This window comes from Podarcis liolepis, assembly GCF_965112155.1.
Source record: "Podarcis liolepis genome assembly, chromosome: 4".
Lineage (NCBI taxonomy): Eukaryota > Metazoa > Chordata > Lepidosauria > Squamata > Lacertidae > Podarcis > Podarcis liolepis.
In genome coordinates, this window is record NC_139558.1 from 83310336 (window position 1) to 83326665 (window position 16330).

Here is a 16330-nt window from a genome sequence, read left to right on the forward strand (position 1 = left end):
AACAAAGTTTCCCTTTTTAAAGTACTTTGTCAATATTTGTTAAAGATGCGAAGGGAAGCAATGGAATCGCTGTGTTTCTCTTCTTTTAGCTATCTGTCAAAATCACTTGTCTATGATCAATGAACTTCAAACGTCAGTCCTGACACCCCGCTCCAGGATCAGGACGGAGGAAAGATACTTTACTTTAAACTCACTTTAAACAGTCCGGAAAAAAAACCCCTCCTTCTCCTGCTGTCGAAGGGGGGTTCCACAATTTTAAATGATAAAATCCAATCCTTTAAAGGCGATTTTCTAAGCCCTAGTTTACATTGTCTTTGCTTTATTCTGTCTACAGAAGAACGGAAGGCTAACTTCCTGTTTAGACCTTCCCGTTCCGTACCAAATTAAAATAGGTTTTTAAAATCCAATTCCTTTCTGCTCACAAGTCCTTATTTATTGTCCAGTTGTTCAAAGTCTAAGTACTCACAGGTGCTTATTTTAGACTCCAAATTGTCCTAGGAAAAAGGCAGCGCTCTCTGGCAATGGCTGTGCGGCTTCGCTCCATGGAAATAGCAGTTGACTCACAGCACCGCGCCACTTCCCCCTCTTCACTTCGGAGCCCGTTAGTGGGTTCCTTAGCGAGTTGGGGGGGCTCTAAAGGTGCCCGCCGAGTCCCATGGTCACAGGTTTCATCCGCCTGTGATTTTTAAAAGGGTCCCCGCTTCGCCGTAGCGGAGAAGACCCGTTTCCCGTGGAGCTAGTCCCTCCTGTTCAGAGGGAGTCCGCCATTGCCGATGGCGCCACCCCGGAAGTGAGATAAGGACTTCTTTGATCCTGAAATGATTGCATTCAAAGGTGCATCAAAGGTCAGAATGCTTCAGCCAAAGCAGAAGCCAGAAGTTGCTTTGTGTGACACTGCAGTCTAGCCTCTGATACTTAGTGTGAAGTATATATCAGGATTTGTGCCCCAAAGGCATTGGGACATGCCTGGATGTTGAGTGAAGTGAAGTAGCAGAACTCTGGTGACTCGTGGACTTTAAACAGACACAGAACGCAGCAAAACCATCAGTAGAAAGTTTACTAAGGCAAAATAGTTTTACATTTGGGTACCAGGTCCCTGGTACAGCAGTCTCAAGCTCAATTCAGAGCGTAATCTAGTTACAGTATAAAAATTCCACACCAACGTAAAAACTATATACACAGAGAGAATAAATCAAAGCAAGTACATTAACAGGAAATAAAGAATGAGAGTGAGTAGGAGAGTCCTCACCAGACAGCAATTATAGCTAGTCCAGGGGTTGTATGACCTTGGAGGAAACAGATAATGCAGTATTAAAAACAGCAGCTGCATTCCTGCTCCCTAGAGAACTTTTGAACGCTAGAATATACTAGAACACTTCTGTTAGCTTCTATAAGCTTCTGTTAGTTTCTGTACTTCATAAACATCATCATACCCAGACAGTATACCTTAAGAGCCAAACTGTTCTGGCCAGAAGCCCCTTCTAACCTTCAATATGAACTGCATTTGCTTTGGAATTCTCATTAGTAGGCCTGTGTTTTAAATATTTTCTCACATATTATGGAGTGTGTTAAATCCTCACCAATTCTGGTTGAATTCAGTGGGGCCTACTCCCAAGTAAATGGGATTGGGGTTGCTGTCTGAGTTAGAGCAGGAACTCAATCATATTGTACCAGTACTATTATCAGTTGCTCAGATTACCATTCCAACTCTGGACCTAATTCAGATTTCTGGTCTTGGCCTCTTAAAGCTCTAAATAGTGTAGGACCAGGCTTCCTGAAATACTACATTCTTCAAAATAAACCTACTCAAACCGTGAGAAGCTCTTCAGAGGCCCTACCAAGCAAAGTGAGGCTGGTGAATGCTACTTAATGGCCTCAGTGGTGGTATTTCAGATTTAGAATGTCCTCTCCAGAGAGTCTATGGTAATTCTGAGTGTGGTTTAACTTTTGAACTACAGTTTATAAGTTCTATATGTTTGGGTTGTCTACTTCTGTTCTTCTCCACGCTAGAAATTTTAATGCAGCCTTTTCTTTTTAATGACCCTGTTTTCATTTGTATTGTATACCACATTGTGAGTTGCCTAGAGAATAGTTCTGTTGGATACTTTTCTACTACCTTTTGGTGTCTTTCTGGGGTGGGGTGAACAATCTGGTGTCCAATTTCAACTATATTAAAATCTTGGATTTCTCCATTGATTAAATTGGGCAGCTCTCACTTTTAACTTTGGAAACATTTGTGCATGAGTGGTGCCATTTTGGCGTAATAAGGACCACACTTGAAGAATGAATTTGCTGCTATTATAGGATTAATGATGATAGGACAAATGATGTGAAATTCCTTCTTGCTTCTTTGATACAGAGGAAAACTCGGGCAGTATCCCAGCAATAATAGCTTGGGGCTGTATAGAGGGAATGGTAAAATGTGGCTTTGCACTTGCTCGTGGAGCGATACGGTGGAGAGCTTATTTGTGGTAGACATCACCCGTCACAACTTCAGAAGATGTGCAGTTTGCCAAGGAGCCTTCATTTGCTGTAAACTGTCAGTTTGATACTGAGTGAATGTTTCAAATTACTTTATTCTCATTTAGATGTTCTCCTTAAACTATACGAAACAGTAAAATACCAGTTTTAGAGTAATCCAGAGCTGCCCCTGTGCCTCAAAGATAAGAAATATTTATTTTTGTGTTTGCAAAAAAAAAAAAAAAAAAGGATTCAAAATATTTCCCCATCTTGTGTTGGCAGATAATTTTTTGGCCCTGAACCAATTGCTAGGTTTGTTCCTTCATTTCATTTCAGTAATCTGCCCTATATATTGAATTTTTACTTTTGCTAACTAATACAGAATGCTATGTTTGCAGGTGTTTCCCAAAAGCGGCTTGCTATCTGAGGTGCAACTGCAGTGCTAGCTTCCTGGGAGGTCGGGTGCTGTTGTTTACTGAGAGGAGGAAGGGCAAGTTGGTGAAGAGGTCAGGAGGTTAGCGCAAGAAAAGGATTGACTGCAGTGATGTGTTTGCAGTATGCCAACCCCTACCTTACTCTCAAGCACTAGCAGCCCAACTGCTAGGAAGCTAGTGTAATGGCTTCACCGAACCTGACGAAACACTGCTGGTGTTTCCTCTGCAAAAGTTTAGCTTTCTGCAAAAATCATAGGTGGAATGTAAATCCTTTTGCTAACAAAACTGACAGCTAATGGTGGTGTGATATGGCTGTCTCAGAAAAAGCTGCTGAAGCTGGGAAAAACAAAACAGATTTTGGGTGCTCTCCGATTGAGGATGACCCTTACTGGGTGTAAGATTTTGTGGACTGACACCTAGGGATGATGAGAGTTACTTCCTCTAAGGAAAAGGTAAGATATTTGAGAGAGTAATTCTGGGGCTGTTGCCAGACATCACCCACCCATTTTTTGCTTTTCAAAGGGTAACTCCTCCAGTTAAGTGTGAATCTGATGAAAATAAGTTTGATGTACATATATAATGTGATGTTAAATACATGATGATCGTACCTAATGTGAAACGTAATATAAGCCATACATTTAGGAACACTTGTATTTCGGCGGCAGAGGCAATTACGACCCAATGCATCCGTTTCTAAGCTGGGGGGTGGGATTCTTCCTGCACTACTGTGACTCTCCTTGCCATTCAGATTTGAAATGGCGAATCACAGCCAAGCTGGTGGGCAGTACTTGGGTGGCAGACCTGACTGGAGCCTATTTTTCTCTTGAGCTGCAGAGGTTTCAGGATGAAATACAGCTGAGCGGTTTTCACAGTGAGCTGCTGCCTTATTACTCCAACAAAGCTCTCTCTCCCCCCCCCCCCATTTTCTGTTGACAAAAGTTCAAAGTCCTTCCCACCTCTAAATCATACAACTTCCTGCCCATTGTTTTGCATGTGTTATTTGTCCAGGTACATACAACCTACTTCTCTGCTATAATAGTACACACATTTAGCTGTATAAATTTTATATTTCAGCTGTATTAGCCTGGAGGTTATGTGGTATTCTATCCATTCTGTGTCGTTTATGTTGACATTACAAGTATTCATGTTCTGCTAAATTTTTATTAAAACTGTCTTGGAACATAATTACATACAAATATGGGATATTTGACTGCATGGCTAACTTTCATTTGTACTTCTGAATACTGGCTTTTAGTACTTTGTTCTAACAATACTACTGCTTGTCCTGAAAGAGCATATGACACTTGGTTCTGTGAGTCTATTAATGACTTAAGTAGAACTAAACACTTTATATTTCTGCATTTTCTTGAATTTTTTTTCTCCACATGAGAAAATGTATCATATTTGGGAAAGGAGTACCTTAAAAAAATTATGAAAATGGGTTTTCTCATTTAACCTATGATATTTGCACAGTTCCATTCTTCTGTCTTCAGTGAAGTCTGCAGTCTGTACTAAGTTGCAATTGATGTCAGGGGCACATGGCTTCTCTCAGTATTCTAAACTGGCTTGTAAAACATATTGTATTGAAGCTGTTTGAACTCTGATGCTTCAATATTTATAAATTGTATTAGGAAGTTTAATACTGTTACTGACCACTTTTAGTCTTACAGTAATTTTAATATTTTTGGTTTTAATCTTGTAATGGTTGGATATATTTATCAGAACATCTTATTTTTGTAGAGCTGCTTGACTTTTCATGGTTTTCTTGTGTGCATTGCCTTAGGTTGCCTCTGGTTGTAAGGTGGGAAAGAGGAAAACTGTCTGTCTTGCCTTTATTATTCTGTGTTGCAGTTTTTAATTACTCCATTCTGAATTTCTTCAAGTTATCTATTAATGGGATTGTTTGAAAACCCACACAAACTTCTAATCTCCAATAATATCTGTTCTACTAGCCTTTTTACTTCACTAAAAAGTCAACTTTCTCCCCCTTCCCCACCCCATTTTATGAATACTACCATTAAGTCCTAATTTTGCTTTTGATAAATATTGTTCCATCTCTTCTATAGACCTGTTTTTTAGTAATGAATTCAACACCTGTGTTTTGCATGATTTGGATTGTAAGGGATAATATATTAATAGTTGTGTCTTTTCTTAATGGCACAGTTCAGTGTACTTGCACATTAATGATCTCAAATGATAAGTAGTATGATTTTAAGCCCATATGGCAGTACTGTAAACAAGTACAATAACACAGAGAGACACTTAATCTTCCACTTACACATAGCTTTTAGTTATTTGAAGGCTTGAAAAAACCCCTTCATTTTCAATTTTCTGAGTTTGCTTGCCTGATTCTTACTGGCCGAGACCATTCTTAATTCAGTACAGGCTACTGGTGAATGAGTATTTACCCACCTGCCTTACGACAGTGACCTACTGCTGGTATGACTTTTTACTCCTAATTGTATTCTATATTGTGAGTTTTCTTAATTTATGGCCATTGCACATAACGCTTCCAGTCTGAAACATTTTTAAGACTTCAAGCAATATCATTCCAAACTGCCCATTTTTTTATATTGTGTGCTGTTATTAAGGCTCAGAAGAATAATAACTAAAAAACAAGAGCAATATAAGAAACACTACATACTTTCATGCTCTTAGGGTCAGTACATACTGTTTGTTCTGAATATCTCAGGTTTGTGAGAAGAATCATACAAACAAATTAAATCCCTATACACTAATCTAAATTGTTGCTTTTTCTCGATCATGGTAGTTTCTTTATACTGTCTCTGGGTGCACTACGACCTGGTGCAGAAGTAATATTTCTCAAGCTATTATCTATTGTCTGTTTGGGGACCAGAACATTGCCCCTGTGGCACTGGATGCCTGTGCACCAAAGCTCAAGAATGTACAAGTTTGAGTTGAGAGTATGCAGTCCAGATGTGTAGTCAACCTCTAGGGGCTTGTTTAGTTGTTACCCACCTCTTTGATTCTGCCAGGTTTGTGATCAGAAGAGAGTCTCAACTTCATTTACTCCTCCTTGTTCCTTTGACCTTGAGCAAAAATAACATTTACACAAGATCCTCTATCTATAGATATCTCAGTTGGAAGAAGCTTGTGTACTTATGCTTTCTCAGCAAGCCCCAAATTGTAGGACTTCAATAATTTACTAAGTTTTAAAACTTTTTTGCAGGATTCCTCTGATTTTATGTAAACCAGAAAATGAGATTTATTTTGTAATAACTGTGACAAATTAAGTTTTGCTGTTGCTTGAAAAGATGAGAATGTTAAAGTAATAAGTGATAGGTTGATTGTTAAAATTATGTTTACTTTCAGAGAGAACAGGAAATGAGAATGGGTGATATGGGTCCTCGTGGAGCATTAAACATGGGAGGTAGGGATCTGAAGCAAAAGGCTCTTGTTATTTCAAAATTTATTTGAGACTGTACATGTTACTTATGAGTATTATACATTGAGAAGTATTCTTGAAATATTTATTTCTGTAGTGAATCTTGTTCTTCAGGATTTTTTGTTTCAAATGTGAGTTATCTTAAAATTAGGAAAAAGCAAATGAACATAGTAAATATGGGTTGGTGGGTTGTTACTTTTTTCATTTTAAGACTGTTTCTGAAGAAAAGCAAAATACGAATTGTATCTAATACAAGAAGAAAAGGTTGTGGGTTTTTAAAAATTACTTCTTGAGATTCACTTATTTAAGTTTTTGAATATGTTGCTATTTATGGAAGATGATTCTGGAAAACGATTGGAAACAAAGTACAGTTAACATTTATCAAAGTCTCCTCATTGTAACTGGCATTAATGAATCACCTTTGTGAAAATTTCATGCTCTATTAAGTTTAGCGCTATGTATACAGTATCACCACAGTGATTTATTATGGGGCAGCACCCAATTGTCTGCTATGGTTTATCAATTGAGAATGTGCTACACTCCTTCATGCTTGAATTCCCCCACTCTTCTAACCATGGCTAAGATTTTGTGGCCATTACTGCTTTCTAGTTATATTTTCTGACCATTCTGAAGAATCCATATTTGGACCTAGAGTCATTATCTAATTATCCTTGTTGAGGCAAGCTGCTCAAAGGGGTGGTAGCTGCACATGCTTCAGTCAGTCTTGGATGAAGCCGATTACCCAGATTCATTTCATTCTAGTTTCAGACCTAGGTTTGGAACTGAAACTGCTTCGGTTGTCTTCAGAGATGAAATGTGCTGAAGGAGTGTAGGAGGAGAGTGATGCTGCTGATTCTGTTGACTAAGAAAGCATTAAACAGTCCTGATTATCTTACGGAATATTGCCTTCTGCATGAGCCTCCCTGGCCCTTTCAATCTGAATGTGTGACCCTGTTTCTCCTTGCTTCAGATTCCACCTTGTGTGGAGACTGGGCTGGCCTACAGAAGAAGCGAGGCCTTTACCATTGCAGCCCTGAAGTTGCTGAATGTCCTGGGCAAACTAAACAAACAATGGATAATAAAGAAGAAATTTGGGTAGAATGGGGAGGGGGGAGTGCGTATTCTCACTGCTTAAAATTAAACCATGGTTTAATTTGAGCCGGTTAGTATTGGTTAGTATAAATTCTGAAAGCAAAAAGCTTCCTTTTGTGAATGGAAGCGCTAATTAAACAACATGTGTTTTAAAATGAGCTGTCTGATTGAAAACATTCTTTAAAAAATTCTTTAAGGTTCTTAGTGCACTTACAGTGAACAAAACTTCTATGAACACTGTCTTTAGAAATAGATCCAGGAATTTTACACTCAACCAACACACTCAAATAGGGCTTGACTCTACATGTTTAAGAGTGTCCCCCACATTGAACCTGCTGGAAAGATGTGTAGTTTACTCAGTGAATTTGCTGTAATTTCCAGATTTGTGGACAGAGATGGTGGGCAAGATGTCTTGTTGCCCATAAGTATACAACCGAGGCACAGCATTTTGATGTGCACGTCTGGCAGGTATATTGAACTTCAGGCCTTTATTGAGCTTCAAGCACTTTAATGTGGGAGCATAGGTCTTTCCTCTCTCTATTACTAGGAAAGAAAGGGAGAGGCCTAGTTAAGTCGAATTGTCTACATAAAATACAAAAAGCTTTGTCAGCTTTGGCACCCAGATTAATTCATAATTCATACATGTGCTCAAATATTAGGCTTATATGGAATAGAATGAAAGTTCCTTTTACTTGTTAGTTTAAGTTCTTTGTTTACTTATGTTTAAGAAATATGCACTTGGTTTGAATATATAAAAATCCTACTACTTCATCACTGTTCTAGCCAAGATTAGCTTGAGTAATTTCCCCAACAAAACAGTGTGTGTGTGTGTGTGTAAAAAAGTGTAAAAAACACAGTTGTGGCTGAAGAGTTACGAAGTCTAGCTAAGTAGACTTTATTGAACATACTTTATTTGAAGCATTAAAATGACAGCTGAATATCATTTTATAGCTGTCCTTAACCAAATGCATAGAGCATACCATTCTTGTCACTCATCTCTGTTTCCTGTCACTGGTAAAATTAGAATCCTAAATTCTATGTTTCAGAGCCAAAGTAGGTATCGTGGTGGAAACAATATTCTGTTTCTTCATGTTTCTGCCCTCCTGTCATGTGAAGCGGGTGTGGTAGAGTAAAGCTGATTTTTTTCCCACCCAAAAATCATGCACGTTAACCTCCCTGTGCTCTTATAATCCTAGGCATTTTTCTGCCAGCCCAGCTTTCTTCGTTTAACAGATCGGAAAGAAGTACAGGAGATAGTTTGTGTGTGTATAAGGTTCAGGTCTCATTCATATGCCTCTTTTTCTATAACATATTGAACATAAACCCCTGCCTTAAATGTAATGGGACACTGACTTGAATATACAAACATGTCCCTAAAATCATGGATCTCGCTCTTGCTATCTCTCCCTGTGTGCACGCGAATATTTTTTAATACAGTATGATGATTCCTTCTGCATTTCTATAATGTACAGTTCACGTCTTATCTCATGGGTATTACTATTTTCCACTACAAGTCAATGTGCAGCTGTTCTTATAAATGAAGAGGTTAACTACTTGAGTATAAATAAGTACAATATGTTCACAAAGTTAAGTGGAGTCATACTCTGATTAGTAAAGCTGAATAAGTTGCCTACTACTTGAACATAAACTACTTGAACTGCTTTCAGTTTCATTCATTCTTATTTGTGATAGCACATGTGATAGTATCTTCTACCGTAAACCTCTTAAGTTACTTTTATTTGTCTTGTGATTCAAATTTATTTGCTAAAAACCGGGGGGGGGGGGGGAGAGAAGCTATGAAAAAGCTGTGTTACACACAAATGCTGGCAACAGGCCTCTTTGGATTGGGGCCAACTTGAAAGTTACTGCAGTTACCTGTATGAATTGGTAACTTTATGGAAAATAAGTAGAGCTGAAACCTATAAACAGTTTAAACACTTAATTTCAGCAGTAACTTTCAGGAACTAACTTTTTCTTAAAACCTTATGGTGGAAGTAAATGTACAGTCTCAAAGGATAAAAGCAATTTGTTCATTTAATTGATGTTTTGTATAGTTTGTTATTGTTGTAAATTTTAAAATTCAGTTAGGACAGCTCTAAGTGTAGACTGTTTTGCATAGATGCCTTTAGCCCAGCACCTGCTGGAAACCAAGGTCCTCCTCCTCCACCTCCAATGATGGGTATGAATATGAACAACAGAGGAACAATGCCCGGCCCTGCAATGGGTCCTGGTCCTGCCTTGGGACCAGAAGGAGCTGCAAACATTGGAGCCCCAATGATGCCAGATAATGGAACTGTGGTAATGTATCACAAAATTTTAATTTTGTCTCTTCTTCATTGTGGCAGATCTCTTTGCTGCAAAGATAACTTCACGCTAAAACTAGTTTAGAATAGACCTTTGAGTTAATAAATACCCTTTGAGATTGAAAAATAATTTAAAAACAAACTGAACTGCAGTCTTGTTGATATTGTTATTGACACTGTATTAAAAGTGATTATACCTGAGAATTATGTACACAGAATTAATTGCCAAAATTGTTTTACAGCTAGAAGGCTGTTTTTCACACTTTTGCAATGATCAAAGTAGAGGAATGCAAAAACAAAACGATATTTTATAGACAACAAATATAATTAGTCATTCTTATTTTGCTGTATTGGGGCAGGTAAACCTATAATATGATTGCTGTTGAAATGACACATAGTGTGAAGATATCTTTGATTAAGTCAATCTTAAGTACAAATTTAATTTGTTAACATGCTAGTGTTATACAAGTGAGGCTACAATTATAGAACCATCTGTGTGGCTCAACATGCGGAATAGCTTCTTCAGATGGGTTGGGTATAATTCACAGGTGGGCAGGCTGTGTTGGCAAACTGCATCTGGTTCTTGGCTTAATTTTAAAAACCATCTGCAGTGTGATCAGACCAGACCTCTGGCAAGAACATCCTTCTTGCAGGTCCAGAATGAAAAGGGGTGCCCCATTCAGTCAGCATGTGCTCCCTGACAGTTTATCCCTAAATGAATGTTGCCGTTGGCGAGAAAATGGTTGCCTACTCCTGGTTTAAGTTAACAGATAGAACTTTGTTTGTTGTGTTTTCCTGTATCAGTTTATTTTTGCTGAAAAGTCAAGGTGACTTTTAAACTTTGTCAGTAAAAATGATTGCAGTGGAAACAACAGATGAAGCTCTTGCTGTCTCTGATACTCTCCAATATCTTGAAAGCTGGGCTATTTCTGCTCATACTGATTTTGAAGAGAAGTATATCAGCACCAGTTTTTTCTATGTATTTTACTCAGAATACTGTTTTCATGAGGGATGTGGCCACAGAGCCTAGGGCTTGCCGATCAGAAGGTTGGCTGTTCGAATCCCCGCGGCGGGAAGGTAAACGGTGTCTCCATGCACCGCTCTGGTTTGCCAGAAGTGGCTTAGTCATGGTGGCCACATGACCCGGAAGCTGTACACTAGCTCCCTCGGCCAGTAAAGCGAGATGAGCACCGCAACCCCAGAGTCCTCTGCGACTGGACCTAACGGTCAGGGGTCCCTTTACCTTTACTGTTTTCATGACAGTCATGAATAGTCAGTTTAATAGGTCCCATGTAGCATGCAGAATACTGAAAGAGGCAGTGGGCCTTTTTCTCTAACCCTTCTCATAAGGGAACCAAAGGAAATTGGCCTATATTATGTTAACATCTAATAAAGGGAAGGACAATATACAGTGAACCCTCTGGATATGAATTAAATTCGTTCTAGGGGTCTGTCCGCAACCTGAAAAGTCCGTAGGCAGAGGCGCTGCTTCTGTGTGCAGCGCGATTTAGCGTTTCTGCGCATGTGCGCACGGCGAAGCCCGGAAGTATACACTTCTGGGTTTGCTGTGTTCATAACCCGAAAGTTGTGTATCCAGAGCGGTACGTAACTAGAGGGTCCACTGTATTGTGTTCTAAAAGGAGATGAAATTTGCGTTTATCAACATACCCTGAATGTTTTGTAGCATAATCATTTATGAAGACTTCTGGAAATGAGCTATGACAGTGCTGTTTGAAAATGGAATGTTTTTCTGAAGCTGGTTATTTTTTCAAAGAACTAGTAAACTTTTCAAAGAAAACTAGCACACTTAAAAAAAAATCAACTACTGTACTTCCGCATTACTATGCAGCCCCTGGTGCCCCCAGAAAGCGCATTCTTGAGGTGGGGGGGGGCTCTTTGGTGTTCGGACCAGCAGTAGAAATTAGGAATTGTTGGAATTCTGTGTGTGTGTTTGTGTGTGGAAGTGTCTTCAGCCTATACAACAAAGCCTTTTGGATCCAAGTGTGAAGGAAGTTTATTACTGTATTTATACCCTGTCTTTCCTCCAAGGAGCTTAAGATGGACGTCTCCCTTCCAGTTTTTCTTTGTGGGTTGAGGAGCTTTGATTAGTCCCATGTCACCCACTGATCTTCATGGCTGCGTGGGGATTTGAAGCCTAGTTTCCTAGGTCCCCAGTCCAACATTCGGTGTCAACTGCAGTACACTGTCTTACATTATTTGCTCAATTGAGCTCTCCAATTCTTTGTAATTTCTTAAATGGCTGAGCCTCTTTCCCAGATTTTTGGAAGGTATACACAGATAATACTAGAAAAAAGACAGCAGTGAAGTCAGATGGGGACTTTTAAAAAATGTATATATTTAAATTAATGTTCCTAGATTCAAAAGAGCATGTAAGAACTTAACTTATTAGTTCAGTTTGAACATATAAGTTTTCTGAGTATATCTGAAAATGAGTATAATCTCAAACTATATCATAATGCAAAAAATATATTGCAAATTTTATAATAGCGCATTTTGTTGTTAGTTTTTCAGCTGACAACAGGTTTAAATAAAAATGCCTAAAGGATTTGGGGAAGTATGTGGCGGTAGAATGAGCAGGTAGCTAATGGCATCTGGCTCCTTTTTTTCCTTCTCTAAAACTTATTTCCTCTTCTAACTCAAATTAGTCTAACTTGAAATGTGCTATAGCTGGTTTTTACTTACCATTTAAAGTATTGATATGTCTTCCAACAGAAAATGAATTTTGCTTCTGCTTACTTTATTTCAAGAATAAATACTACTTTACACGTATACCGTACAGGAGAATCTGCAAAATATATTTATTATACTTTTATCTCACTCTTTATATTGAATACTCTGGGTGGCTTAGAAACTGTTTCTCATAGCATTTTTTATCTCTCTTTAAAAAAATACAAAAAAACTTGGATGTTAGATCCCTTCCCCTTTTGCCTTAATATACTGGAGGGCGCAACATTAGTTAACTTACTTTTCAGCTTATTATTAAAATAATGACTAAAATTAATTACTCCTTTCTTCCTTCTATGTATCATCCTGATTCTGCTGGACTATCTGCGATCTTCATGAAAACACCACTTGGTTTCCCCCCCTTGGTTTTATTGTAACTAAAATGGTTCTAAATGGACTTAAAATAGCATTCTGAAAGATTCCCGCAAGGAGGCCCACCACAAATGGGTGCTCCTATGGTTAGTAGGGCAGGCTCCGAAACTCCTCAGCCGGCTATGGGTGGTGTAGGTGCCGTCAGTGGTGGACCCGGTGGCTTTGGTAGAGGAAACCCTGGGGGCAGCTTTGAAGGACCTAACAAGCGTCGCAGATACTGAAATTTATTTCTTACTTCTGAGAAAATTGATTGACTATCTGGTGTTATGCCTTTATAATTTTAGCTGTTACCTTGAAAACGGTTTTATTGTTAATGTAGTCACCAAACTTTTTTGGGGGGTGGGGGAGTAAAACTTACTTTTTTGTATTCAGTCTTAGGCTTTAACGTAGGGCAGAAATAATGTGCTTCATTTTGCATGTCTGATGTTTGTGACTTCAGCAAAATAAAATGTGACCATGCTGTGAAATTTGTGAGTTCCATACTTACAATAAAATAGAATACAGATCTGCTTAAATGATTTTGAAACATTGTTATGAATTCTTTCCCTTAACTTTCTAATTGTACGCATAGATTTTCGTTTTTCTTCAAAAAGCCTATCTTCTGAAAATTAAATGCTTTCTAGATTGTGACTGTATGGAAATGAAAGTGCATCTTACAACTCATGGAGCAAATGTTGAGGCTTGTGCAACTTTAGAACATCTGAAACATTCAGTAAGACTTTATAGATCTGTTTTAAGTTGTTCTCACCAACATGTACAAACCTAGTTGCAATGGGAATGTCATAATAATGTATCCTGTGTTCAGCTTTCAAATAAACACTTGAAAAAGTCTTGAAAAATCTCCAAGTAGTAAATATTCACCTGTGGTTTCGGATTATGAATAATAATTTCTTCGCAGGAAACAAAACTTGAATATTCTTTAAGAAAACCAAAATCTTGTTAACTTGGCTGGTAATTGTGTGTTAAAACAGTATTTTGCCCTGTAGTTAAGGGTTTCAATGGATTGTGTAGGTTGGCTGTTGCCTTTGCAGAAGATTCATAAAGAATATGAGTTGGCAGTATAGGTTTGAAGACCTTTCCTTCCTTGATAAAGTTACTTTTTTCAATGCTCTTAACTAGGGCCTGCAAGACAGAGCTGTTCCACCAGGCCTTTGGTTAGGGCACAGCCTGACTCCCTCCTTTGGCAATCTTTACAATACTTAGTTTATGGTTGCCATCAATTTTGATTTTAATTAATTCTTATGATGTTTTATAATGTTGCACTATTTTAGTGTTGTTAGCCGCCCTGAGCCCGGCTTCGGCTGGGGAGGGTGGGATATAAATAAAATTTATTATTATTATTATTTATTATTAGTACTGTATACGTTTTTTTATCTCACAGCATGAAAAAATATCTTCCATGTTATAGGGAGCTGGCTTACTATATATATACAGATAATGATCGTAACTGCTGCTGTTTAGCTCTTGCCATGGGCAAAATGAGTGCATTTGGTTGTTTCATTTAAGTACACACATTTTCAATAGGATTGTTGGTGCAACCTTTACCTAGCTTTTTAAAGGCATGGTGTAAAGTAGATACAATGTACAAAAGCTTGGACAAAATAATACTGGGAATAATAATATCCTTATCCAAATAATAATAATATCCAAAATAATACTGGGAATTCATATTAAGTAGAGGGATGAGAAGTTACTGACATATACCAATATTTATATACCAATATTGTGATTATACTACAAAATGTTTTTCATTAATGTAAATATTGCATGTTTGCATATGAATACTGTTAGGGAACATTCTATTAAACCTCAGTGTGTTGGAGTTATATGGAAGACCAGTACTTCTGAATAAGTATGGTATATTACGTGAGCGGAGTATGGTTTTGCAAAATATGTGGCAACCCCTGTCCCCCTATTTCTATTTCTGCTAAATCAATATGAGTATTGGACTTTTTAAATAATTAGAAGGAAAACCCTGTATTCCTGGGCCAAGACAGGACACTAGTGACCATATTTTCATCAGTGTAACATTTTAGAAATACTGGTTTTGGGTGGGTGTTTTGTTTTACTCTTCATGGGTGCTGCATAAACTAAATTTGTATAAAATCTGATCTAGATTATCAGTTCCAGGAATTTATATTTGTATGCTGCTGTTTGGATCCTGAAGAAGCAGCCATCCTCATCATATGGCAGGTGTGAAATGTAAAATAATGCAGGAAGATGATAGCCATTTAAACGTAAGAGCAAATGGCTTTTTCCTGCCCTCATTTTACTCTCAACTTTCTAAAAAGGAAAGGTAGAGATAATGTGGATGAATTTCTTTGAGAAATGACTTGTATGCGTAAAATTTTATTGGTGCATTTTCTGATACTTTCTCAAGACTTGCAACACTAGAAAATGAGGTACTTGAGAATGGGCTATATTGGAGAATGTTAGATTACTCTTCTACCCTATGCAAGCAATAGATGTAGGAGGTAAATCCTTGTTAGTAAAAATATTAATAACTAAATGGTTCACAAGCAACTGATGACCTCTGACTTCACTGTTTACAGTCACCCCACCCCACAACAACTTGTATTATCTGTGACTCAACCCCTGGTGAAGTGGACTATGGCGGCTTATGCCATAATAATTCTGTTCGTCTTTAAGGTGCCACAGGACTGTTGGACGCTTTAATTGATGAAATAGTTATTCATGCAGTTTAATGGATGAATTCCTGCCTTAATGCTACTACCCGATCTCATACAAAATGGTTTCATTAGGTAAATGTGTGAAATGATGCTTCAAAGGGCTTGAGACAGCTCTTGGTGTTCTGAGCCCCATTTTCTTCAGTGGAGCACACTTGGAGGAACAATGAGCTACATTTCCTGATGTTTACAAGATTTTAGGCAATTTCCCATTTATTGAACACACATTTAACACTTTTCTATATTTAATTTTGAATGTGTAGAAAATTGTATTGATTTTACTAATTCCAGCATTCACTATATATTTACTAAGGTAGTTTGCATGTGTTTTTTTAAAAAACAAAATAACACCCCCCACAAGTCACGTCATGTATATTTTTTTTGAAAGTGTGGTGTCGACTTAAGCCAGTGATAGTTCATGTAAACTTCAAGTAAACTTTGTGACCTAATGACTACTTCCGTTTCAGAAAGCCACAGCACACAAGTTAACATAACAATGGGCAAGATAAAGCAGTTCAGCTATTACTTTAGTTACCACATGTTCCTTGATAACTTTTTGTTTTGGAATTGTTTTTCAATATTAATGTCAAACTTCTCAGTTTTCGCTTTTACTGTTGGAGCGAAAGCTAATGTTTTCTGTGAACTTTATTTGAATTTTAGAACTCAGTACTTTGTTTAAAGCTAGTTTAAGCATTTTGGTATCCAAAATAAAAACAAAAGTGTTGGATGAGCTGTAAGCCTGTGTTCAGGTGGCACACTGAGCCCAAACTATGGCTTAGCGTGGCACAGCAGTAGAACAACCAGGGAAAGAGCAAAGCAGCTGGGATCTCC

At 37.9% G+C, this 16330-nt stretch overlaps 2 protein-coding genes across 5 annotated transcripts in view; one reads left to right on the forward strand and one right to left on the reverse strand.

The window, feature by feature from the left end:
* PSPC1 (paraspeckle component 1) overlaps nt 1-16330 on the forward strand; it is a 60946-nt gene that overhangs the window by 24145 nt on the left and 20471 nt on the right. Inside the window, exons 7-9 of one of the 4 annotated variants that reach the window (XM_083499723.1) lie at nt 6228-6285; nt 9512-9690; nt 12848-13653. The exons of the other annotated variants lie outside the window; for them this stretch is intronic. Coding sequence (XP_083355849.1) covers nt 6228-6285; nt 9512-9690; nt 12848-13033 — 423 coding nt within the window. The 3' untranslated portion in view covers nt 13034-13653. Of the gene's footprint in view, nt 1-6227; nt 6286-9511; nt 9691-12847; nt 13654-16330 lie in introns of those variants that run through there. 4 annotated transcript variants of the gene reach the window in all.
* MPHOSPH8 (M-phase phosphoprotein 8) overlaps nt 1-16330 on the reverse strand; it is a 58014-nt gene that overhangs the window by 2766 nt on the left and 38918 nt on the right. The gene's annotated exons all lie outside the window — the stretch shown is intronic.